Here is a 26,775-nt window from a genome sequence, read left to right as displayed (position 1 = left end):
ACCTTGCTCTGCTAACACCGCAAAAAACAGATTAATTGGCGACTTAAGTTATTGATGTGTACAAAATGGCTGCCAGGTTTCTTAATGGTATGAGTGAATCTTAAAGATTCAGTGGCGCTGTTCAGAGAAGGTGAAGGAGTTTTCCTGACGTCTTAAGCAACATCCTTCCCACACCCAAAGGCACTAAAAATGTGATTAATCAGTCACTCAGCTCTTCACTGCTTGTGGAACATTACTGGTGCAGAATGGCTACCATGTTTTTCCAAATAAATATGATTACCACACTTAAAAGTAAATGATTCAAGATCTTTCAATGTGATTTTTCTTTTAAACTGTACTCAATAAATGCAAACAATATTTTATATATATATATATATATATATATATATTCATCTTAATAAACAGCAAACTTGTTCTGATTGTTTTCTTGTATTAATCGTCAGGGAAAGTATGACAGCAAAGCCAGCACACCACGCTTCCCGAAGGCCAAGGACGAGGGCTGGTTTATCATCCTAGGGGAAGTGGACAAGAAGGAATTAGTGGCTTTGAAACGAGTGGGATACATTCGAAATCGAAGCACTGTCTGTCTAGCTTTCTACACCCCTGAGGCCACTGGAAGGTAAATACTAATACAGTGACTTGCATTTATACGGCAGCTTTAACAAAATAAAATGCCCCAAGATGTTTCATAAGGAGATAATGAGACCTGAATCAAAGGAAAAAGAAATGCTAGGAAGGGTGATCGAAAGCTAGGTAAATAAGGTGGGTTTAGGAGGAACCTAAAAGAGGCAACACAAGCGGAAAGCTGGAGAGTTTAAGGGGCAACTGCTAGATCATGGAGCCTAGACGGCTTTAGGTATAACCACCAATGGTGGCAAAAGATATGAGATATGGAGGGAGTTGGGGCAGCATAAGAGGCCAAAGTCACAGAAACAGAGAGTTTGGAGAGTATCTGTAGAGCTGCAAGAGATTGCAGAGATAGGACCAAAGTGATGAAAGAACTTAAATACAAGGAGGAAATTTTTAATTGTGGGCAACTGGGAGTCAATGTAGCTCAATAAGGTGAGGAATGCCGAGTGAACAGGAGGTGGTATGGGAAAGGATACTGAATTTTGGATGATCTTACCTTAAGAACACAGGAGCAGGAGTAGGCCATTCACCCGCCGAACCTGCTCTGCTTTTCATTTAGATCATGACTGATCAGTTACCACAACGTACTTTTCCTGTGTGACCCCCATATCTGTCGCTGTCACTAAAATCCAGAAAGAACATGCTCAGTGATTGAGCCCCACAGCCCTCTGGAGTAGATAATTCTAAAGATTCACCACCCTCTGAGTGAATAAATTTCTCCTCATCTCAGTCTTAAATGGCCTGCCCCTTATTCGGAAACTATGTTCTCTGAGACTAGACTCAGCAGCCAAGGAGAAAATCCTATCTAGGTCTACCTTGTTCGGTCATTATGATATTTGCCGTTAATTATGGCGTCCTCAGCAATCTACCATGGTGTGTTTTATGCAAATCGTAGAAGAAATAATGATCCAACAGAGTCAATCACCGTAACATTGACTGCTGCAAGGACTATGAATAGGAATTAATTCAAGCTTGACCATCCTCGAGCATAAATAGTGCTACAATGCTCAATGGTTCATACCCATTTCAAGGTCGGTGTAGCTATTATTCTGAGCAAATAGGCATACCTGTATGATGCCAGAGAGCAATGTTTAAATAAAGTAAACTAACTTGTAAAAATTCATGAGTTTTGCCAATAGCAGAAAAGCTGCATGTTCTGTCCCAGAGTGATAGTCATTTTTTAAAAGTTTTGCTTAAGAAAATAACTCCAGGCTCTCTCCAAATTAGTTTTTTATTAAATTGGCTATGCCTCCCAAAGTTGCCTCGCAAGCATCCATTTGGAGATGTGAGTGCACCCTGCAGGAATTTTCTCTTCAATGTACCCTGAGATTGCTTGTGAAGAATTGAGGGAATGAATCTGCATCCACTTTGTAATGCCGTGTTTTAGAGGCTTTGTCACCATGCACTTTAATGTACACAATTATTCACGGCTTTCTATTCCAAGGTCCTAATACAAATAAATAGGTGAATCTTTGCAGATATTTGTCAAACAAATAGTAACATTGCAGTCAAAATAATTAAATAAAACGCTGAGGTTTCCCCAATATCATATCAACGTTTGCAGCACAGGAGGCCATTGAGCCTATCATTTCTGTATGAGACTTTGACTACAGCAATTCCAAAATTATGCCAGAGCCCCGCACCCTACCCCAAATTTCTGCATCTGCCTCTTCTTCAGTTAACCATCTAATATTTTTGGTCACAAGTAAGTAGTATAGTGATTTTTATTGGATAAGAAAACTGGAGACTTTTAAGTTCAAATCACACTGTGAAAATGTGACAATTTGACAGAATCACAGAATGATTACAGCACAGACCACCATTCTGCCGTTATTGTCTATGCTCACTTTCCTGTGCAGTTTACCTAGTAGCACTTCTGAATTAAGTTTAAGCAATCTTGAAATAAAGAGACTAGTATTAGTAAAGCTCACTAAAGAGCTGTCAGATTGTTGCGAAAACCAAACTGGGCGGAGAGTGTAACTGATGTTTTTGTTATAGAATCCCTACAGTAAAGAAAGAAGCCATTAGGCCCATCGCGTCTGCAGTAACCCTCCGAAAGAACACTCTACCTAGATCCACTCCCCTGCCCTATCCCCGTAACCCTGCGCATCGGTCTTGGCCAATTCACCTAACCTACACATCTTTGGAATGTGGGAGGAAACCGGAGGAAACCCACGAAGACGCAGGGAAAATGTGCAAACTCCACACAGATATTCACCCGAGGTCGGAATCGAACCTAGATCGCTGGCACTGTGAGGCAGCAGTGCCAACCACCGTGCCTCCCTTATGGAAAGAAACCTGTCATCCACGTACAACTCCAGTCTAAATACAACTCCCAATTCCACATCAATATGATTGACTGTTAAGTGCCTTATTGTGGCCTTTTAAACCACTCAGTTGCATCAAATTGCCTGCAGCTCACGAAGGACTACTCGGGGATTGACAACCAATCCAGCCTTTGCAGAAATGGACACATCCTGAGAATGAATTTAAAAATATACAATTTTCCCTTAACAAGTCCAATGCTCTCTCCCTCAACTAGCGCATGTGACAGCATTCCTTTATGTTCCAGAAACCCTTTGTACAGCAGCATTTCGCTTAATGTGTCCTCTCACTCTCTTCGCAACTATTTAAACTGATAACACAATAAACTCCCCAACCAGCGGAAATAATATTTTCCTCTTAAAACTCTCAAAAATTCTTCATAATTTTAAAACCATTTAAAACATTAAGAAAATCTCCTCCTAGCTTTCTCTAATCCAGTCGAAATAGTGTCATTATCTCAAAATGTCCTCTAACTAATAGTTCCTTACATGGTGATCTATCCCGTATAGTTTTAATACCCTATCTGTAAGATGGCATCAAAGGCTGAAGATCTCTAATGGCCTAATAAATACCTTGTATGAATTCATCATTATTTCTTTATTCTTGTACTCTGCAAGGTTCTCCATCATAAACATAAGTAAAGATTTGGTGCTAAGAGTGTGAAAGTAAATCAGTATCTTGGTAAAATTGAATTAGGATAAACTATATTTTTAGATTTGGAATGTGAAGCGATTTTTAATCAAACAGAATCTTAATTTTTCTTTAAGAAAAAGAAGCATTTTTGATGACTATAAGGAAAGGACACAAATCTCAAAATGAAACCACTTAAATTAGTTTTATGTATTTTGACATATTTCACTAAAGTAAGAAAGTATTATTCAACAATTACCATTTCAGACAACTGTAGCATACAAATTCAGTGAAATATGGTGATTGTTTTCAAATTCTTTATGTTCAAAATTTATTGTCCTAGTAAGAGCATTTTTGTGCATTAGCATTTTCAGTGTTTGCGTCATTCAGAGTGAAGGAAGTTTTTAAGAAATGTATTGTTTTTCTTTTGTTTTAAGATATATCTACACTCTCTATCTGATGAATGATAGCTATCTGGGGATGGACCAGCAGTATGACATTTATTTGGACGTGATACCAGCGAGCATTGTTGCTCAGGTCAACACCGAGGTCTCTGATGCCAGGAGTGACCTGACAGTGGCACGACATGACTGATTTAGTGGTGAACAACCCGAGAGCAGAGATCTTACAGCACAGATTGTGCCGGTGTATCGGAGCGTACTGAAATTACTTGATATTTGCCTTAGTAGATGCAACTTCTAACCTCAGACTCGATGGAAATTACAAATAGCAGCTGAGGTGACCTCGAGCATAATTCATCTGTACAGCTTGGTGGCCTTATGTAAATTTGCATTTTAGATTAAAGCTGCAGCTAGATAATTTGAGACTCTTTATATAGTCCAGCTGAAAGTTATCCATTGAGAATCATAACTTCCTTCTATATTACTTTATGTAGGTTACACATCTGGCGTTGTCGAAAAGTCATTGGGCACTTTTAATTTTTTTAGTAAATTTTACTTTTAATTAAAATGGCTTTCACTCATTGAATACAAAGTTATCTCTACTGCCGTCAGTCAATATGATTACTTAGGTGATAAAGAAATTAACTTAGTTTCTTCTTTATAATTAATAAAGCAGGGACTTTTATTTAGCTCCTGTGATTTGTACTGGTGTATTTAAAAGCTTGTTCTGTATAGTGTAAATTATTTTGAATGTAGCTCTCAACTCATCAGTAATATCAGCAGGGCAAAATGGATGCCTTTGCAATCAGCACAATTTTTTTGTTCTGAATTTAAAGTATATTTTTTAAAAATCTCTATCTGTATGATGGGAAAGTAAATAAGGTAATTTAAAGGCAAGTTGTGATTGAAAATTCATTCCCGTATTGACTGAGTGCAGAGGTTATTCATTTCCATGGTAACATGAAGGCTATACTTGACACATTCATAACCATGGGGTCAGGTTATACCTAGTAACCTTTCTCTGCAGTGAGTGTTGCAACACTTCATTTGTCAATATCAATTTAGTTGTATCTGTGAATATTAAGTTGTGCCAAAATACTTGCATAGCACAAGAAAGATTTGGTAGTTACTTCAAAAAAGGAAATCTGCATTAAATATGAGTTTGATCTGTTGATTGCAAATATACAAAATCATTAAACTTTATTGCAATACACGTCTTGCATTTTTGTCATATTGAGTAACAATTGAAGTATTGTGTAATGAAACTAATTTGTCTTTTGTTTTAAATATTTAATGGCTCATTGCCACAGAAAAGAGCTGCGTTGGTTTCCTGATTTTGCTTTTACCAATAGGTTAGCAATTGAGTAACATAATTATTCAAACAAACCATTTTTCATTCGATTTAGTCTTTTGTTTGTCTTTTTAAAAATATAGTTATTTTCCCAGTACTGTACCTGACATTTATTCGCTTATGAATGTACTTGAGATGGAGTATGGTAAAGCACACAACTTAGAATCTGTTCTACCACAATCTGCAACATCGGGATGGCAAACTAAAGGAGTGAAATGTTTTAGTTTTGAATTGTTGCTGATCAAATCGCTGATACTAATGCTAAAAATCTGCCTCATATTTTTTGAAGTGCCAAATATCAGTTAATAGTAAGACTTAAAAAACTTAACACAGAAGTAGGGTGTGGTTGTATAGTCCCATTTGATTCAATTTTCAAAACTGCGCAGTCTAGTGACAGAAGCAAAGGTTCACTATCTTGGTTGTTTTGGCTGAGCTTGGAGGCAAGTGGAACTGGCTAAGTTAAGGTTGTAATGATGCTAACCTCCAGCATTTCCTTCACACCGCCAAGCTCCTTAATCTTATGTATAATAAGGAGAAGTGCGTTTTCCGCACGACCCGCCTAGCCATCCTCGGCTACGTTGTGGGAAACGGAGTCCTAGGGCCCGATCCTGACCGCATGCGCCCCCTCCTGGAACTTCCACTCCCCCACTGCCCCAAGGCCCTGAAGAGATGCCTGGGGTTCTTCTCACACTATGCACAGTGGGCCCCCAACTATGCGGACAAGGCCCGCCCACTCATCAAATCCACCCTTTTTCCCCTGTCGGCTGAGGCCCGCCTAGCCTTCAACCGCATCAAGGCAGACTTTGCCAAGGCCACGATGCACGCTGTGGACGAGTCCGTCCCGTTCCAGGTGAAGAGCGATGCATCTGATTTTGCCCTGGCCGCTACCCACAATCAGGCAGGCAGACCCGTGGCCTTCTTTTCCCGTACCCCCCAGGGCTCCGAAATTCGACAGTCCTCCGTTGAGAAAGAAGCCCAAGCCATTGTGGAAGCTGTGCGACATTGGAGGCATTACCTGGCCGGCAGGCGATTCAATCTCCTCACTGACCAACGGTCGGTTGTCTTCATGTTCAATAATACACAGCGAGGCAAGATCAGGACGACAAGATTCTGAGGTGGAGGATCGAACTCTCCACCTACAATTACGACATCTTGTATCGTCCTGGGAAGCACAATGAGCCCCCAGATGCCCTGTCAGCGCACAAGTAGATCGACTTCGGACCCTCCACAACGATCTCTGTCACCCGGGGGTCACCTGTATTTTTCATTTTGTCAAGGCCCACAACCTGCCTTACTCCATCGAGGATGTCAGGACCATGACCAGGGACTGCCAGGTCTGCGCGGAGTGCAAACCGCACTTCTATCAGCCAGACAGAGCACGCCTGGTGAAGGCTTCCTGCCCCTTTTAGTGCCTCAGCATCGACTTCAAAGGGCCCCTCCCCTCCACCGACTGTAACGCGTACTTCCTCAACATCGTTGATGAGTACTCACGTTTTCCTTTTGCCATCCCATGCCCTGACATGACCTCGGCCACTGTCATCAAGGCCCTGCACAGCCTCTTCACCTTGTTCTGTTTCCCCACCTACATTCACAGTGATCGGGGCTCCTCGTTCATGAGTGTTGAGCTGCGCAGTTCCTGCTCAGCAAGGGCATCGCCTCAAGCCGGACTACCAGCTACAACCCCCGGGGAAACGGACAGGTGGAGAGGCAGAACGCGATGGTCTGGAAGGCCGTCCTCCTGGCTCTACGGTCTAGAGGTCTCCCAGTCTCCCGCTGGCAGGAGGTCCTTCCCGATGCACTCCACTCTATCCGGTCGCTTCTGTGTACCGCCACCAACGAGACCCCTCACGAGAGAATGTTTGTCTTCCCCAGGAAGTCCACCTCAGGGGTCTCGCTCCCACCCTGGCTGACAGCCACAGGGCCTGTCCTCCTCTGGAAGCACAAAACCAATCCCCTGGTCGAGCGGGTTATGCTTCTCCACGCTAACCCACAATATGCCTACGTGGCACATCAGGACGGGCGGCAGGACACAGTCTCCCTCCGGGACCTGGCACCCGCTGGTTCCCCACCCGACCCTCCACCGTCTACCTCCATTACCATCGCTTTCACCCCCGCTGGACTTTTGTTTTTAAACGGGGTGAATGTGGTGAACCACTGTTATTGTTGTTGCACTGTTACTTACAGCGCTGTATACTCTGTTACTGTTTGTTCCATTGTTACTGTGTTATATATTGTTCTTCCGTGGCTCTGCCCCACTGGGTGTTGCATATAGTTGACTGATCTGTAGCCCTGCCTCCAGTCTGGGTTCAGCAGCAGACAGGCTACATCTTAGAGTATTAAAACCATTACTTTGTTTCCTACAACTTGCCTCGTGAGTAATTGATGGTGCATCAATGCTTCAACAAACTAAAACCTTTTAATGTAAAATCCATGGTGCTCAAAGGGAGCAAAGTTTATATTAAACTGTAATCGCAGTCACAAGATATTGCTCCTGTTCTGTACTTACAACAAACTGCATTAAACATTGCAATCACATCCACAAGTGGTTGATTCTTAAATGCCCTCTGGGACTGGCAATGAATGCTGGCCAGCGGCACCCAAATCCCAGGAATTAATTTTTTGAAAGTTTACCTTACACAGGCAGATTCAGACCTGCAGGATACTCCCCCACAACTGCATGTTTCAAACAAGGTGGTACTAATGCTATAACGCTATCCCTCATCTCGTAATATACATTCTTAAGATGCAAGTGAAAATACTGTATTTTTGGGGGGATATTCTTTTCAAGAAAGATATATTCATTATGATCTCATGTTTCAATATTCACTGGTTTGAGTGTATTCAGTGGTTCAGCTGACTGCTTATTATTGGTCTGATCAACTCTTCTCTGTACAATGCAGCTTTTCTCCTCTTCTACACCAGTTGTGTAAAAGGAAATCCTACTGAGTCTGTACAGCTTGCTCTGTGGGAATTATTTGACTGATTTTCGCACTGCAATTAAATACTGGCTTTGCAAGGGTTCATTTTAAATTTGGGTGGAAGTGTTGCTGTGAAAACAATTCCTCGATCACTCATAATCCAAATCAAGAAACATCCAGACATAGGAACAGCTTCTTCCCCACAGCTACTAGACTCCTCAACGACTCTCCCTTAGAATGATCTGTTCCCTGCAAGAACACTATTCACGAGCCTTATGCTCCTGTTGCTCATGTATTTGCCTTGTTTGGCCCTTATGCCGCACTGTACCCAATCAGTATTTGTCGATGTACTATGTTGATTATTCTTTTTGTCTACTGTGTACGTTCCCTTTGCCGTTCCCTTTCACTGTACTTTGGTACATGTGACAATTCAATCAATCAAACAATAGTGGAAATACTGCTCAGTTTCCAATACAAATATGAATATATTTGAATTGTATGCTTACAAGTTCTGCCTCCCATATTTGGATTTTATTTTAACTCTTTCACAAGTGCCAGCATTTTGTGCCCATCACTAATTACCCTTGAGAAAGCGAGGGTGAGTCACCTCTTGTAACACTCCAGGAGTCGATGGTGACATTGTGGTAAAATCACGTGACTAGTATTTCATGAGCCTAGGACAATGCTGTGGGATCATGGATTCAAATCCCACCACAGCAGTATTATGATCCCAGATCAACCCCCAACTGGCTAGGATAATGGACAGAAACCCCAATATTTTATTTTAATTTTGTATGACTGGAAAGGATACCTCACTCCAGGAGTGATTACACAAAAAAATAGGGATATGGTATATTAAAATAAACTTTCTTGCTAACACATTATTAAAATTCTTAAACAATACTACTCAATACAGTGAATACAATACCCTTAACTGCTATCTTTTATTCCCACTTAAACAATAAGGAAAAAACTTCCAGCTCTCTATCCACTGTTTAACCATTGGCACTCAGGAATGCTTGCTTTACAGAAATGTTCTTTGTGAAAGAAAGATATTTTGGCACTGCTTTAAAGACAAGACTAGACTCCTGTCAGAACCATGCAGAAATGTATGTCTTCAGAAGCTGTTTCAGCTTCCCCCTTGTTCTCAGACAAATCTGCACTGTTTTAAAGGCTGTTAATCTCTTTTTCTGAACTGCCGAGAGAAGCAAACTGCTTGACTTCTGGCCACAGCTTCATTCAGCTTAAACTGAACTGCTTTCTGCAAAGTGCCTTTGCTCCACCCAGCAATGACATCGCCTTACCAAGATAAAATATAATTAACTCTACAGGGAATCTCCTTAATCCAAACAACCCTTCATTAGCATTTTATAATGGTTTAATTGCACCCCTGGCTCCCAATATATGCTTACCTTTCAAACTAAAATTTATTTTCAAACATGATTGCAGCAGTTACACACACAAACTCAGGATTCTAACCTTTGCTGCAACAAATACCTATCATACCATACATCTGGAATTCAAAGCTAGTCTCAGTAATAGTGACCATGACACCTATCATCAATTGTTGTAAAAACCATCAGGTACACTAATGTCTTTCAGGAAAGGCAAATCTACCATCCCTATCTGGTCTGTATGCAACTCCAGACACACAGTTATGTTGTTGACTCTTAATTGTCATCTGCAATGGCCTAGCAAGTCACTCAGTTCAATTAGACAGGGACAACAAATGCTGACCTTGCCAGCGACATCCACATCCCATAAAAGAATAATAAAAAGTTGGCTGCTACAGGTACACCCACAATGCTGTTAGGGAGGGAACTCCAGAATATTCACCCAGCAACAGTGAAGGAATGATGATACAGTTCCAAGTCAGGAGGGAGTGTGACAGGGGAATTTGCAGGTGGTGTTCCCATGCATCTGCTGCCCTTCCCTTGGTGATTGAGGCCGCAGGACGTGCCATTAAAAGAGCCCTGGTGAGTTGCATCTTGTACATGGTGTTCACTGCTGCCACTGTGTACCAGTGGTGGAAGCAGTGAATGGTTAAGGTGGTGGATGGTGTGCCAAACAAGTGGGCTGCTTTGTCCTGGATGGTGTTGAACATCTTCAGTGTTGTTAGTACTGCACTCATCGAGACAAATGGAAAGTATTCCATCACACTCCCGACTTTTGTCTCATAAATGATGGACAGGCTTTGGGGAGTCAGGAGGTGAGTTACTTGCTGTAGAATTCCCAGCCTCTGACCTCCTGTCGTCACAGTGTTTACATATTTGCTTCAGCTAATTTTCTGGTCAGTGATAGAACACCATGGCAGGGGATTCGTATTCACCAAGTTCAGAAGGAGTTAGGATGTTGCATGCAATAAATTGAACTATCTTTCAAATGCATAGAAGGAAATTTCTATGTGTGTCCATACATTTGGATATATATAATTCTGCATGGAGTACACGCTCCTGTCCACAAATTACACTTGTTTTGTCACAATTTGTAGCCATACATATTGTCAAAATCCATTTGTACACATTTAGAATAAAAATTTACTCATCATTATGCATTTTGATAAAAAGAATAGTCATTTATCCCCTTGGTAACTGAAATTTCTAAGCAAGATTTCAAACAAGATTTCACAGTAATTTCATTGAAGCCTACTTGTGACAATAAACAATTAATATTATTAAGATTTAGAAAACAAAACTACCTATTTCACAATTATATTACATTTTTACACTAAGTTGTCTTTGTGCCTTTTAATAACTTTTTCTACTTCAATATCTTGGCGTCTAAAACGATTGAGATCAAACTAGATATCTTCACCTAAACACATCCTTTGCTTTTCAGAATTTCCCAGCACACGCTGTGTGGATTAGTATGAATTGAATTCCTTTGAATCTGAGTGGATTTGCAAGATTTCTTTTAATCAATATGACTTTCTAACAAAGTGGAGATTGAATTCATGATGTTTTCTTTTCAATAAAACAACTAATTTAGTTGATTACAAGTTGTGATTTTCCATTCTGAACTGATTACTGAAATTGCCTCATGATTCAAATTTCTTTCTGGTTAAAAAGCAAGTAGTGTTTATCATTCGCCTGTTCACCTATATAGAACATTTTGGTTTAAAAACGTCTTTAATCTCAGCCATCAGGTTGAAGCAAATGTTTCATACACATCTGGAAAACTAAATAATGAATGTTGGAGGGAATGTTTGTTTATAGAAATTTGTGAAGAATATGTTAGAAAACCTTGTCACCCACTGATAAATATTTTACATCTACAGTCATTGGGTGGCATGGTGGCACAGTCGTTTGCACTGCTGTTTCACAGCGCCAGGAATCCGGGTTCAGTTCTAGCCATGGGTGACTGGTGGCATTTGCACGTTCTCCCCGTATCTGCATGGGTTTGATTTAATTTGATTTATTGTCACATGTACCGGAGTACAGTGAAAAGTATTTTTCTGCGGCCGAGGGAACATACACAGTACGTACATAGTAGACAAAAGAATAATCCACAGAGAATTTTGGCAAATGGTACATTGACAAACAATGATTGGTTACAGTGCAAAACAAGGGGCCAAGCAAAGCAAATACATGAGCAAGAGCAGGGTTTCCTCCGAGTGCTCCAGTTTCCTCCCACAGTCCAAAGATGTGCAGGTTAGATGATTGGCCATGCTAAATTGAACCTTGGTGTTCAAAGGTCAAGTGGTGTTGCGGGGAATTGGACCGAGGTGAGGTGCTCTTTCGGAGGGTTGGTGCAGGCTCAATGAACCAAATGGCCTCCTTCCGCACTAGCGATTCTATGATTATAGAGGAAATGGTGTTGGAGTAGAATCAGAGCACAAAAATAATAAGCTCCACTGGTGGCTGCCTCTGACCTGTTCTTCACATCCCTTTTCTCTTGGTATGCTGTACTAAATACAATTTACCCTTAATCTTAGATTGCAAAATGCTGCTTACTCCTATCCTGCCATTAAAACATTCTCATCTCTTAAAGTGGCACTATTTGAACCCTTAGTCATTATCACCACCATTTACATTCCCTTTGTCTTTTTGTCCACAACATCTTCTTTTGTCAATCTCCACCTATTGTTGGCCCCACTTCTCCATGTCCCCACCCCCACATACACACACGCAAACAACAGTATAAATGTCATCCTATTTCCAGTTCTCTCCAGCTTTTACAGTCCCAGACTAGACCCCAATAATGACTGGGAAACTGGACTGAAACCCTAATATTTTAGTTTATTTGTCAGACTGTGGAAAAAATGATTCGCTCCAGGAGTGATTGCAGGAAGAAATAAGGCTTGGTTATTTTTAAAATAAAACTTTTTTATGGATACAATATTAAATTTTCTAACTTAATTTCCAAAAAGAACATCTCTTAACATGTGTGAGCAGCATTGCTTCATGAGGCTCGGGCTTTCATGCAAAGCCACTGGTGACATCTACAGCCTCCTCGAACAAGAGCTACTTTTCACAGTCAGCCAGATGGACACTCATTTCTAGTAGCTATGGGGTGTCAATAATGGAGACCAATCTCCTCCCACCCCATCCCAAGGCACCCCCCCCGCACCCCTCCCCTCCCCCCCCCCCCCTCCACCGCACCCTTCCCCCTCCCCCCCCCCCCCCCCCCCCCCACCTTCCCTGTCTCTCGCTGGAGTTCTGTGCCGCCTTCTCAAAACAGAAAAGCCAGAAGTTGTATGTTGGACATTGATTATTTGAGGGGAAGACAACAATTGTGGAGGTGAGAGTGACATGGGTAAGAGATGGCACCAAGATGATGCTATGGAAGCCTGACTCTCAAAAAGGCAGGACTGGGTAACGAATGTTCCGGAAACAAGGTGTTCAGGAAAGGTAGGAAGGTCCTTGGGCCCTAGCTATTTACAATCTATATTAACGACTTGGATACAGGAATATAAGGTCCTATAGACAAATTCGAAGATGACGCAAAAATAGGTGCACAGCAAGATGTAATGAGGAAATAAGAACCTTACAAATGGATATAGATAGGTTAGGAGAGTGGGCCAAAATGTAGCAGATGGAGACAATGTGGATAAGTGTGAGGTCATCCATTTTAGTAAGGAAAATTGAAAGGCAACTTATTATCTAAATGGGGAGAGACTTTGAGGTGCTCTGGTGCAGAGGGATCTGGGTGTCCTTGTGCATGAGTCACAGAAAACTAGCATGCAGGTACAGTAGGTGATAAAGAATGGAATGTTGGCATTTATAGCAAAAGAAATAGAGTATAAAGGTAAGGAAATGTTGTTGCAACTGTATAAGGCATTGGTGCGACCGCACCTGGAGTATTTTGTTTTAAATAAATTTAGAGTACCCAATTAATTTTTTTCCAATTAAGGGGCAATTTAGCATGGCCAATCCGCCTAGCCTGCACATCTTTGGGCTGTGGGGGCAAAACCAGCGCAGACACAGGGAGAATGTGCAAACTCCACACGGACAGTGACCAGAGCCGGGATCGACCTGGGACCTCGGCACCGTGAGGCAACAGGGCTAATCCACTGCACCGCCGTGCTGCCCTCGCACCTGGAGTATTGTGCACAGTTTTGGTCCCCTTATTTGAGGAAAGATGTAGTGGCATTGGAGGCAGCTCAGAGGAGGTTCACTAGATTGATTCCAGAGAAGAAGGGTTTGTCTAATGAAGAGAGATTGAGCAGTTTAGGCCTACACCTCTAGAGTTTAGGAGAATGAGGGGAGATCAAATTGAGCTATATAGGATGATAAAAAGTATGGATAAAGTAGTTGTGGATTCTAGAATAGCATTCTAGATTGAGAGGTCATAGTCTCAGGATAAGGTGCAGCAAATTTAAAACAGAGATGAGGAGAAACTACTTCTCCCAAAGGAGCGTGAATCTGTCCTGGAGGTACAATGAAATATCACTGCAATTTCACTTACCCTTTCCGAACCTGCCTCAGACAAAAATATTTAAAGCAGCAGCTGCTACATGTGTGAGAGGCTTCCTCCAAAGCTCACCGCAATGTTTATAAACACTCTTGCTATGATTGGCAGCTCCTCACCACATCAAAGGAGACAAGTAGTTTCACTTCCTGTTTCTCACAGCAGAAAGCACTTGGAAGCAAAATCGATAAACTTTCCCAGGCCTAGACGAGGGCACCGATATGGTCATCGATGTAATGGAAAAAGAGTTGCTGCAGCAGCAGGCCTAAGTAGGACTGGAACAATGAATGTTCCACATGATCCACAAAAAGACAAGCATAGCTGGGGCCCTTGTGGGTACCTACAACCACGCCTTTTGCAGGAAGTGAGACAAATGAAAGAAGAATTTTTTTTAGTGACAGAGCGAGTTCAGCCAGGTGGAGGAGAGTGTTGGTGGATGGGTTCCATTGGGGCCTCTTCTCAGAGAGGAAGCAGAGAGCCTTTAGACTGCCCTGGTGGGGAGGGAGGTACAGAGGGATTGGCCAGTGGTGAAGAGGAAGCATTTAGTGTCAGGCAACTGAAAATTGTTGATATGACACTGGACATCAGATGAATCATGAATGTCGGTGGGAAGAGACTGGGCTAGGGGAGAGACGATGGAGTCAAGGTGGGAAGGAATTAGTTTTGTGCAGCAAGAACAGACTGATGTGATGGGTCTACCAAGGCAGCCGTGTTTGTGGATTTTGGGCAGGAGGTAAAAGTGGGTTGTGCAAGGTTGGGGGTCTGTGAAATTGGAGGCCATGGATGGAAGATCACCAGACGTGATGAGGTCAGTCAACCGACTGGAAAAAATGGCTTGATATTCAATGGGTTTCACAACAAAAAAGGGTTTTGCATAGGCATATGAACTGAAACCTGTTCTGTAGGGTGAGGTTTGCAACAATAGTGCGCATTTAAGTCGTGCCTTTAAAATAGTACAACATCCCAAGACGCTTCCCAAGAGTGTTATAAACAGTATTTGACACCAAGCCACATGGGAAATATTAGGGCAGGTGTCCAAAGGTTTTGTCAAAGAGCAGTGTCTTAAAAGTGGGGAGGGTTGGAGTAGGAATTTTAGAGCTTAGGGCCGTGGTGTTTGTAGTCATGGCAAACAATGATGGAGTGATCATAAAAATCAGAGATGGCAAGAGAACAGAAGTGAGGGAGTACAGAGGTCTTGCACTGCCATATCAGAATATAATGTGTGTCTTCACAAGGAATGTCCTCCAAAACTCCAATTCCCTTATCTCCAGCAAATGGAAAATACCATTCTGATAGAACAATGTAAATAGGATAAAATTATTTGATTATTCAACTAATTTGTGTATTTATTGAATAATGCATTATGACAAAGCTAAACTTTAACTATTGCACAAGGAATGAACGTTCCCTCTTTAAATCATATCACCCAGCGACTGACAAGCTATATGACTTCTGAATGAAACTTTCCCATTGTCGCTTGGTAGACCTTTCTCAATTAGATGTATCATATAAATCCCAGATTATCCACTTGTCGTGGAAATTATAATAAAGACAAATTCCTCGAGGTTCGATTTAAGGAAATTTATTTGCACAAATATGTTTGTGGAGAGAGAATGTTCCAGCTGCATAGCCAGTGCACCACACTCTGAGATTCGATTGAAGGAAGCGTATCTTACAGTCTGAAATAACAGCTTGAAGTAAACAGCCATGTTTATATTAAATAGACCTTGGAAAGTATGTAAGATGAAATATGTAGTACGTATGTTCTTGCCTTTGGCTAAAAACAACTCGAGTACACATTTTGTTATCTTTCGGAGGACAATGTGTTATCATAATAAGTCCGAGACCAAAATATTAAGCAGTATTTCATTTATGCTACCTAACCTACTTACTTTTGTTCAAAAGCAGTGTTAAACTATATAGTCAAGCATTTCTCAGCATGCTTCTAAGTTGGCGACTCATTAATTTCCCTTCCACACCACTGAATTCATATTCCTCTTCCAGAATCAGTCTGAGATTTATGCTATGGGCTGATTTTCATGTTTGTCATGGTGTTCAGGATGCAAATAGAAAGAGTACAAGATTTTAAACTTTGTGAGATGAGGTATCAACCTGCAGATTTTTGCTTCCTCCAAACATTTACCTTAGTGGCTCAGGAATGTGCATTAACACTTCAGATAAGCTGTCCAAGCAAGCATCTTTTTCATTTTGGTTGTGGACAAGCGGAGAACATCCGCTCTGGAATGGGTCTTAGCCCCCACAGAGGCTTGTCAGAATTCTCGCTAGAAAGGTGGCTGGTGTCAGTAAGCATGTTGGAACCTTTCACACAAAGGCTGAAAAGAACCTAAGGACCAGCAAGAGTGAGGGTGGGGATGTGGGGTGCAAGGGGTTTGGTGAGGAGTGATAGAGGGGGGTGGAATGATGAGAAATGATTGTTAAACATCTGAATATATAATTATCCCAAGATTACTGTGCCCTTTCTGTGACCTTTCATTTAGCTTTCATTACATAGAACATAGAACAGTACAGCACAGAACAGGATTACATAACAACCCTGCCCCTTGTTGTCACTGGGTGTTACTTACATCTGTCAGGATGTTGGGAAGTGGCAGGCAGGATTTAAAAAATCACTTCAAAATTAATATAAAGCCTCTACATATTTGTAGTGAGCATTTTCACCATGACAAATTCATCCAGTTTGCATTTAGCCTCTGAAACCAAGATGCAAATGACTGAATAGTCTAACATTAATATCTTCCTTCAGGTATATACTTATGATAAGGTTATGAAAGTACTTTTTTAAATTTAGGAGTACCCAATTCTTTTTTCCCCCCAGTTACGGACAATTTAGCATGGCCAATACACCTACCCTGCACATTTTTGGATTGAGGAAGTGAGACCCACGGAAACACGGGGAGAATGTGCAAACTCCACATGGACAGTGACCCGGATCCTCAGCGCCATGATGCAGCAGTGCTAACCACTGCGCCACAGTGCCTCCCAAGGTTAGGAAAGTTAACCTAAAGTTAAATAACCTACATTTTCTAATTATAAATCCGTTCCCATATGAGATACTCGCTGGGATCCATCTTACTTTAGATCCTGACCTCCACATCTCTATCATACATTATATGTTATTTCTTGTCACGTTTTGTCACACATTTATGTCACTTGCAATTGTAATTTCCTCGTTTCATATTTATAATGTAAAATGTCTCTGTAAACCAGTCAGGCTCTTATTCTACAATTCAACCACTGGTGGCACAGCCACACTTTAGTTGCATCTTCTAACTCAGGGTTTTTCAAACTGCGGTCGTGACCCATGGGCGGGTGTTGGGAGAGTCACGGAGCGATCGGTCACAGCATTCCAAATCGTGGGCGAAGCGCCCAACGGCTGTGGCTGGCATTTAAGAATGTGCTCCGCGACCGGATTTTAAATGCGAACAATGCAGTCTTCCCACCAGAAGCAGCGGCAGAGAGCAGGTCACTCACCCGGCACATACACTGACGACACACACCCTGCATGTGACTGCTTTTGGCACAAGTTCACGGAGGAGAGATTCCTCCATTCTCTTTTTGTTAAAAATAACTTTTATTCAAATTTTCACAAAATATCAACAACAAAATACAGAAAGAAAAGAACAACCCCCCACCCCCCATATACATAAATAATAAACTAACAGCAATCATCAACACAAAAGCAAATATACACGCCCACTCAAGAAAAACGAAACAACCCCCCCCCCCCCGGTTGCTGCTGCTGACCATCTTCTAACGCTCTGCCAGGAAGTTTAGGAACGGTTACCACTGCCTGAAGAACCCTTGCACCGATCCCCTTAAGGCAAATGTCACCCTCTCCAATTTAATGAACCCTGCCATATCGTTGATCCAAGATTCCACGCTTGGGGGCCTCGCATCCTTCCACTGAAGAAGAACCCTTCGTCGGGCTACCAGGGACGCAAAGGCCAGAATACCGGCCTCTTTCGCCTCCTGCACTCCCGGCTCCTCTGCCACCCCAAATATTGCGAGCCCCCAGCCCGGTTTGACCCTGGAACCTACCACCCTCGACACCGTCCTCGCTACACCCTTCCAAAAGTCCCCCAGCGCTGGGCAAGCCCAGAACATGTGTGTGTGGTTTGCTGGACTCTCTAAGCACCTAACACACCTGTCCTCGCACCTAAAGAACCGGCTTATCCTTGCCCCGGTCATGTGAGCCCTATGCAGCACCTTAAATTGTATGAGGCTGAGCCTCAATCAAGAGGAGGAAGAGTTCACTCTCCCCAGGGCATCCACCCACGTCCCCTCATCAATCTCTTCACCCAACTCCTCCTCCCACTTACCCTTTAGCTCCTCCACCGAGGCCTCCTCCTCCTCCTGCATCACCTGATATGTTGCCAAAATCCTCCCCTCTCCAACCCATACCCCCGACAGCACCCTGCCCTGGACCCTGCATGGTGGCAACAGTGGGAACTGCCGTTGAACAAATGCCCTTACCTGCATATATCTGAAGGTGTTCCCCGGGGGGAGCCCGAACTTCTCCTCCAGCTCACCAAGGCTGTAGTAACAAAACCCCCTTATCTATTGACCTAAACTAAACTAACCCCCCCCCCCTCCCCCCCCCCCCCCCGGGTTGCTGCTGCTGGTCATCTGTCTTCCCTCTAACGTTCCCCTAGGTAGTCGAGAAATGGCTGCCACCGCCTGGTGAACCCTTGAGCCGATCCTCTCAGAGCAAACTTTATCTGCTCCAGTTTAATGAACCCCGCCATATCATTTACCCAGGCCTCCAGTCCGGGGGGTTTCGCCTCCTTCCACATAAGTAGGATCCTGCGCCGGGCTACTAGGGACTCAAAGGCCACAACGTCGGCCTCTTTCGCCTCCTGCACTCCCGGCTCTTCCGCAACTCCAAATAGAGTTAACTCCCAGCCTGGTTTGACCCGGGCCTTCACCACCTGCGAAATCACTCCCGTCACTCCCTTCCAATACCCTTCCAGTGCCGGGCACGCCCAAAACATATGTGCGTGGTTTGCCGGGCTCCCGCCACACCTCCCACATTTGTCCTCCACTCCAAAGAACCTGCTCAATCTTGCTCCCGTTATGTGTGCTCTATGTAGCACCTTAAATTGAATCAGGCTAAGCCTGGCGCATGAGGAAGAGGAATTCACCCTGCTTAGGGCATCAGCCCACATACCCTCCTCTAGCTCCTCCCCTAATTCTTCTTCCCACTTTCCTTTTAGTTCGCCCACCGACTCCTCCCCCTCTTCCCTCATCTCTCGATAAATCTCTGACACCTTGCCCTCTCCGACCCACACCCCTGAAAGCACCCTGTCCTGTATCCCCTGTGTCGGGAGCAACGGAAATTCCCTCACCTGTTGTCTAGTAAACGCCCTCATCTGCATATATCTCAAGAAATTTCCCCGGGGCAACTTATACTTTTCCTCCAATGCTCCCAAGCTCGCAAAAGTCCCATCTATAAATAAATCTCCCACCCTCCTAATTCCCAACTGGTACCAGCTCTGAAATCCTCCATCCATTCTTCCTGGGGCGAACCTATGGTTGTTCCTGATAGGGGACCCCACCAGGGCTCCCCGCACCCCTCTCTGTCGCCTCCACTGTCCCCAGATATTCAGTGCTGCCGCCACCACTGGGTTCGTGGTAGACTTTTTAGGTGAGAACGGTAGCGGCGCCGTCACCAGCGCCTCTAAACTCGTCCCTTTACAGGACTTTCTCTCCAGTCTTTTCCACGCCGCTCCCTCACCCTCCATCATCCATCTACGTATCATTGCCACATTGGCGGCCCAATAGTAATCGCCCAAGTTCGGTAGTGCCAATCCTCCTCTGTCCCTACTACGCTGAAGGAACCCCCTCCTTACTCTCGGGACTTTCCCTGCCCACACGAAGCTTGTGATGCTCCTGTCTATTTTATTAAAGAAGGTCTTGGTGATTAATATAGGGAGACATTGAAATACAAATAAGAACCTCGGGAGGACCATCATCTGAATTGCTTGCACCCTGCCCGCCAGCGATAGAGGCTGCATGTCCCACTTCTTGAAGTCCTCCTCCATTTGTTCTACCAGCTGTGTCAGGTTAAGTCTGTGCAAGGTTCCCCAGCTCCTAGCGATCTGAATCCCCAGGTATCGGAAGTTTCTTTCCACTTTCCTTAGCGGCAAGCCTTCTATCTCTCTACTCTGGTCCCCTGGATGTATCACAAATAATTCACTCTTCCCCATGTTTAGCCTATAACCCGAGAATTCCCCGAACCCCCTCAAAATTCACATAACCTCTATCATTCCCCCCGCTGGGTCCGACACGTATAACAATAGGTCATCCTCGTATAACGAGACTTGGTGTTCTTCTCCCCCTCTAATCACCCCTCTCCATTTCCTGGAGTCTCTCAACGCCATGGCCAGAGGTTCAATTGCCAACGCGAACAACAATGGAGACAGCGGGCATCCCTGTCTTGTTCCCCTATATAGTCGGAAATACTCCGATCTATGTCGACCTGTAACTACGCTTGCCGTTGGAGCCCCATAAAGAAGTCTAACCCAGCTAATAAACCCGTTCCCAAACCCAAACCTCCTTAACACTTCCCATAAATACTCCCAATCCACCCTATCAAATGCCTTCTCTGCGTCCATTGCCGCCACTATCTCTGCCTCCCCCTCCACTGGGGGCATCATTATCACCCCTAATAGTCGTTGCACGTTATCATTCAGTTGTCTCCCTTTTACGAACCCTGCCTGGTCTTCGTGCACCACCCCCGGGACACAGTCCTCTATCCTCGATGCCAGTACCTTTGCCAGCAATTTGGCGTCCACGTTCAATAGTGAAATAGGTCTATAGGACCCGCACTGCAACGGATCTTTGTCCCTCTTCAAAATTAGCGATATCGTCGCCTCCAACATCATCGGGGGTAGAGTCCCCCCTTCCCTGGCCTCATTGAACGTCCTCACCATCAACGGGGCCAACAAGTCCACATATTTTCTGTAATATTCCACCGGGAACCCGTCTGGCCCCGGGGCCTTCCCTGCTTGCATGCTTCCCAGTCCCTTAATGACCTCGTCCACCTCAATCGGTGCCCCCAGGCCTACCACCTCCTGCTCCTCCACTTTCGGGAACCTCAATTGGTCCAGGAACTGCCGCATCCCCTCCTCTCCCTCTGGGGGTTGAGACCTATACAGTTCCTCATAAAAGGTCTTGAACACCTCATTTATCTTTCCTGCCCTTCGCACCGTGTCTCCCCTTTCATCTCTAATTCCTCCTATCTCCTTCGCTGCTGCCCTCTTTCGCAATTGATGAGCCAACAGGCAACTAGCCTTTTCCCCATATTCATACCTCCTCCCCTGTGCCTTCCTCCACAGTACCTCCGCCTTTCTGGTGGTCAGAAGGTCAAACTCCATCTGGTGTCGTCTTCTCTCCCTGTACAATTCCTCCTCCGGGGTCTCTGCAAATTCCCTGTCCACCCTTAAAATCTCCCCCAGTAATCTTTCCCTTTCCTTGGCCTCTGTTTTCCTTTTGTGGGCCCCAATAGAGATCAGCTCTCCTCTGACCACCGCTTTTAGTGCTTCCCAAACCACTCCCACAGGGACCTCGCCGTCGTCATTGACCTCCAGGTATCTCTCAATACACCCCCGCACTCTTGCACACACTCCCTCATCCGCCATCAGTCCCACATCTAATCGCCAGAGTGTTCTCTGCTCCCTGCCCTCTCCTAATTCCAGGTCCACCCAATGTGGGGCATGATCCGAAAACGCTACGGCTGAGTACTCAGCTTCTTCCACCCTAGAGATCAATGACCTTCCCAAAACAAAAAAAATCTATCCGGGAGTACACTTTATGGACAAGGGAGAAGAAGGAAAACTCCCTAGCCCTAGGTCTAAGAAATCGCCATGGATCCACTCCCCCCATTTGGTCCATAAACCCCTTAAGTACCTTGGCCGCTGCCGGCCTCCTTCCCTTCCTTGAGCTGGATCTATCTAGCCCCGGGTCTAGCACCGTATTAAAGTCCCCTCCTAGAATCAAGTTTCCTACCTCCAGGACCGGCATACGCCCCAGCATCCGTCTCATAAATCCCGCATCGTCCCAATTTGGGGCATACACATTAACCAACAAGACCTCCATTCCCTCCAGCCTACCACTCACCATTACATATCTACCTCCGCTATCTGCTACGATGTTCTTTGCTTCAAATGCTACCCGTTTCCCCACCAAAATGGCCACCCCTCTGTTCTTTGCGTCCAGTCCTGAGTGGAACACCTGTCCCACCCATCCTTTCCTTAGCCTAACTTGGTCCGCCACGTTTAGGTGCGTCTCTTGGAGCATAACCATGTCTGCCCTTAGTCCTTTCAAATGCGCGAGCACTCGGGCCCTTTTTATCGGTCCGTTCAGGCCTCTCACGTTCCACGTGATCAGCCGCACTAGGGGGCTACCTGCCCCCCTCCCGTGTCGACTAGCCATTACCTTCTCTAGGCCAGTCCCATATCCCGCCTCCGCGCTCCCGCTCGCTCCCCCAGCGTCGCACACCATCCCCGCCCACCCACTCTTTAGCCATTTCCTTTTGGATTTCCGCAGCAGCAACCCAGTTGTCCCCCTCCCCCTCCCCCCCCCCCCCCACCCCCGCTAGATCCCTATCTAGCTTGATTGCTCCCCCCATGTCACTTCCGTAAGTCAGCTGACTTCAACTGACCCCGGCTACTCCTGCTCACTCCTCGACCCCCCCCCCATGTGGGGGAACTGCCATCTGCCTTGCAACCTGTCTTCCCGCCTTCTTCTTTCTGGCGCGGGAACATCCGTTTACCTGACCCACCTCTTATGGCGCAGCTCTCTTTCCCCTCCCCCTCCCCTTCCCCATTCTCCGACTGTGTCCTGTCTTTCCCCCATCACCGGCGCCCACATTTTCCCAATGTCTCCCCCCTTCCCAGTTTGCTTCTCAATTAACTTCACCCATAACATTAACAAAATCAATAACAATAACATTTCCTGCAGCATCAGTCCCTCAGTTCCCATCCAATTTCTCTTCTTTGATGAAGGACCATGCTTCCTCCGCCGTCTCGAAATAATGGTGTCTCTCCTGATACGTGACCCATAGTCTTGCCGGCTGCAGCATCCCAAACATCACCTTCCTTTTATGCAACACCTCTTTGGCTCGGTTGAACTCGCCCTCCTTCTCGCCACCTCCGCACTCCAATCCTGGTATATCCGTACCACAGCGTTCTCCCATCTGCTACTCCGCACCTTTTTAGCCCATCTCAGGACCTCTTCTCTGTCCTTAAGGCGGTAAAATCGCACGATTATCGCCCTCGGTGGTTCTCCCGCTTTTGGTCTTCTCGACGGAATCCGATTTGCCCACTCCACCTCCATGGGGCCCGTAGGGGCCTCAGCACCCATCAGTGAGCTCAGCATCGTACTTGCGTACGCTCCACAGTCCACTCCTTCCACACCCTCAGGGAGACCAAGTATCCGAAGGTTCTTCCTTCGCGCTCCATTTTCTAGGGCCTCGATCCTTTCAGTGCACTTTTTATGAAGTGCCTCGTGCGTCTGAGTCTTAACCGCCAGGCCCAGGATCTCGTCCTCAATATCTGTCACCTTCTGCTCCACCACGCGAAGCTCTGTCTCCTGGGTCTTTAATGTCTCCTTGAGCCCCTCAATTGCCTGTAGCATCGGGGTCAGCACCTCCCTCTTCAGCAGCTCCACGCACCGTCTCACGATTTCATCCTGCTCAGGCCCCCATGTCGCCTGCGCTTTCTTCGCCGCCATCTTGAACTTCTCTCCCTCTGACCTTTTGGTCGACGATTCCTCGGGCTGCAGCCGCCGCCGCCGGTGTTTTCCTCCTTCGTTTGGGGGGGACTCCCTTCTCCCACACCCCACACCGGGCTGGGTTGACAAAAAATTCCCCGTTGGGGCTCTTAAAAGAGCCCGAAGGTCCGTCGGAGCTGGAGCCGCCGAAACGTGCGGCGAGCTCGGCATCACCGCAACCGGAAGTCCCGATTCCTCCATTCTCTAGCTACGCTCAAGCAAGGCAACAGGACCATGAAGAGCTGAAGATGGATCATTTCTTTTAATAAGGACACTGGGAGTCAAAACGTAGTAAAATAAAAAACTTAGGTTAATTTATAATAATGGTATTTATACTACCCGGTAGATCCCTACCAGGTTCCTTCTCTCTGGTTCGTGCCTTACTGGCCGACCTTTTATACAATGGTTAATAGAATTCCCCCACACCTCAGCGGGGGAGCTCATACTCCCCGAGGGCTACGGGGAACATAATTAATCCCACCCCACAAGTCCCACATGGGATATTAGAGAGGGCCAGAGACATAGACAGGCCAGGATCTCACAACTGAATCTGCTGAAGAGAGCTGTTCAGGACAGTCCATAGCAGGACAAAGAGGTGCTAGTGAGAGATGTATACACAGCTCCAGAGCCTTTGATGAACAATCTACTAAGAAGAACCTGAAATCTGGAACAAAGCAGGAAAAAGATGATTTCTTGAGGTACGGCTTTGTTAGTTGTACCAATGCAAATCAGGATGTAACGCCCATGTGTGTTATATGCAGAGAAGTACTGGCAAATGAGAGTTGGATGCTAATTATGTCTTACCTTGAAGATATGTTTGCAATTCTAAACAAACTGAACCTCACATTGCAAGGGAAGGATGATGATTGCTTTCAGCACTATGAAGAAATAGATTATTTTATTTTGGAAGTTTGGCAAGTGCGAGTGCAACGTCAAACCTATTATGTGTTCCCCACATTGTTATGACACATCAAAGAAAACAGTGTTAGTAAGGGAACTGACAAACTATTTTCAGTCACATCTGGGTGCGCTGAGATACATCTTTTGTCGCTACTTTCCAGAGGCGAAGTTTCAGATCTTGAAAGAGAAGAGGTGGGTGAAAACTCCTTTTGAGTTTGAGACTCCAGAGTCAATTATTAACTTGCAGCTGACTCCAAATGAAGAGACTGAACTTCTGTGCCTCATTTGGGACAGCACATTAAATACATGCCACAAGTCCATGAGGCTGTCAGTATTCTGAAGTAGAGTCTCCAAGGAGTATCCAGTGCTGAGTAAAACAAGCATTTTGTTTCTAATGCCCTTCACAATGACCTACATGTGGGAGGTTGGATTTTCCATCCTCACAAAGGTGAAGACGGTGCAAAGGAACCGGCTGAACTCTGCGCCTGATATACACATTGCCCTTTCCTCCTGTGAACCTGATTGGAGTGAGATTGTGAGGACCAAGCAGGCTCACATGTTGTATTGAAGGTAAGCAAAAATGGTGTGTGGCGGAGATCGAGCAACGTGGATTGCGAAGGTTGGCCGGCATGTGTCCCAAAGGTCGGATGGCGGGTAAATGTGGGTCCCGGGGAAAAAAAATTGAAAAGCACTGTTCTAACTTCTCCTGTACTGCAGAGAGAACATTGGGGAGAAGGCAGGAGAATGGGATGAGAAACATATCAGCCATAATTGAATGGCGGAGCAGACTCGGGGCCGAATGGCCTAATTCTGCTCCAATGTCTCATAGTCTTATGATCTTATGGGCTGGGAATCTCCTTTAAACTGCTCCAGGTCTGCTACCGTAACTTTGCCAAAAAGCTCCCAAGAAACTTATTTGGCCTGTACCCACACCATACCTTTACACCCCTGTTTCACAAATTTCCTATTTAAGAAAGAAATACAAAATATGCAACTTTAAAATTACTGAATAATCTCTGCATGCGCTGCTCCAATTATCCCTGGCCCTTTAACTGTGCTTTACTTAAAGACACCCCTTCTGCAATACCACCAAACATTACCTAGTCAAATATATACTTTCATGTGGCTTTTTTAAAATCATTTTTAAATTGTTTTCTCCAACCATTAGCTCAGCTTTCTCCCAACCGGGAAGGTAAGGAATAGGACTAATTTATTATCCATTTCAAAGGGAGCATTCCGACCTCTTTATATGCAAATTGATAAGGATAGTAGCTAGTCCAGTGCCATAACTGCTACACTTCCTCACCTAACCTCCAGCTCTTTTGTCAATCATCTTATATCAATGACCTCTTGTTGCCAACCCTTCTGCTGGTGGAAAGAGTTCCTTCTTATTTACTCAATCAAGAGTCCACATTATTTTGAACACCTCTTAGGTCTTCCCTCAGGCTTCTCTGCTCCATGGAGAACAGTCCAAGTTTCCCTAGTGTCTCATAGAATTTACAGTACAGTCCATCAAGTCTGCACCGGCCCTTGGAAAGAGCACCCCACTTCAGCCCATACCACCACCCTAACCCAGTAACCCCACCTAACCTTTTTTTTTTGGACATGAAGGGCAATTTACCATGGCCAATCCACCTGACCAGCACATCTTTGGACTGTGGGCGGAAACCGGAGCACCCGAAGGAAACCCACACATACACGGGGAGAACGTGCAGACTCCGCACAGACAGTGACCCAAGCCGGGAATCGAACCTGGGACCCTGGAGCTGTGAAGCAACTGTGCTAAGCACTGTGCTACCGTGCTGCCCATGTAACTGGAGTCCCGCACCCTTGGTGCCATTCCAGAAAATCTCTTCTGCACCCTGTCAGCGGATTTAAAATCCTTCCTAACGCGTGATCCCAGAATTGGAACACACTA

General features: G+C 44.9%; 1 protein-coding gene and 2 long non-coding RNA genes across 7 annotated transcripts in view; 1 reads left to right on the top strand and 2 right to left on the bottom strand.

Moving 5' to 3' along the window:
- Positions 1–7,700, top strand: part of ascc3 (activating signal cointegrator 1 complex subunit 3) — an 813,859-nt gene extending 806,159 nt beyond the window's left edge. For all 4 annotated transcript variants that reach the window (XM_072499844.1, XM_072499840.1, XM_072499842.1 and 1 more), the window contains 2 exons: positions 444–619; positions 4,023–7,700. In XM_072499844.1, coding sequence (XP_072355945.1) covers positions 444–619; positions 4,023–4,179 — 333 coding nt within the window. In that variant the 3' untranslated portion in view covers positions 4,180–7,700. The remainder of the gene's footprint in view (positions 1–443; positions 620–4,022) is intronic.
- LOC140410975 (uncharacterized) overlaps positions 1–26,775 on the bottom strand; it is a 251,362-nt gene that overhangs the window by 200,585 nt on the left and 24,002 nt on the right. The window lies entirely within an intron of this gene.
- The window catches only part of LOC140410976 (uncharacterized), a 34,391-nt gene continuing 18,588 nt past the window's right edge, over positions 10,973–26,775 (bottom strand). The window contains exon 4 of the long non-coding RNA XR_011940773.1: positions 10,973–12,048. This is a non-coding gene — a long non-coding RNA (uncharacterized lncRNA). The remainder of the gene's footprint in view (positions 12,049–26,775) is intronic.

The sequence above is a fragment of the Scyliorhinus torazame genome, chromosome 4 (genome assembly GCF_047496885.1).
Source record: "Scyliorhinus torazame isolate Kashiwa2021f chromosome 4, sScyTor2.1, whole genome shotgun sequence".
NCBI lineage: Eukaryota > Metazoa > Chordata > Chondrichthyes > Carcharhiniformes > Scyliorhinidae > Scyliorhinus > Scyliorhinus torazame.
Note: the sequence above shows the minus strand (reverse complement) of the source record. Positions and strands in the feature narration are given on the sequence as shown.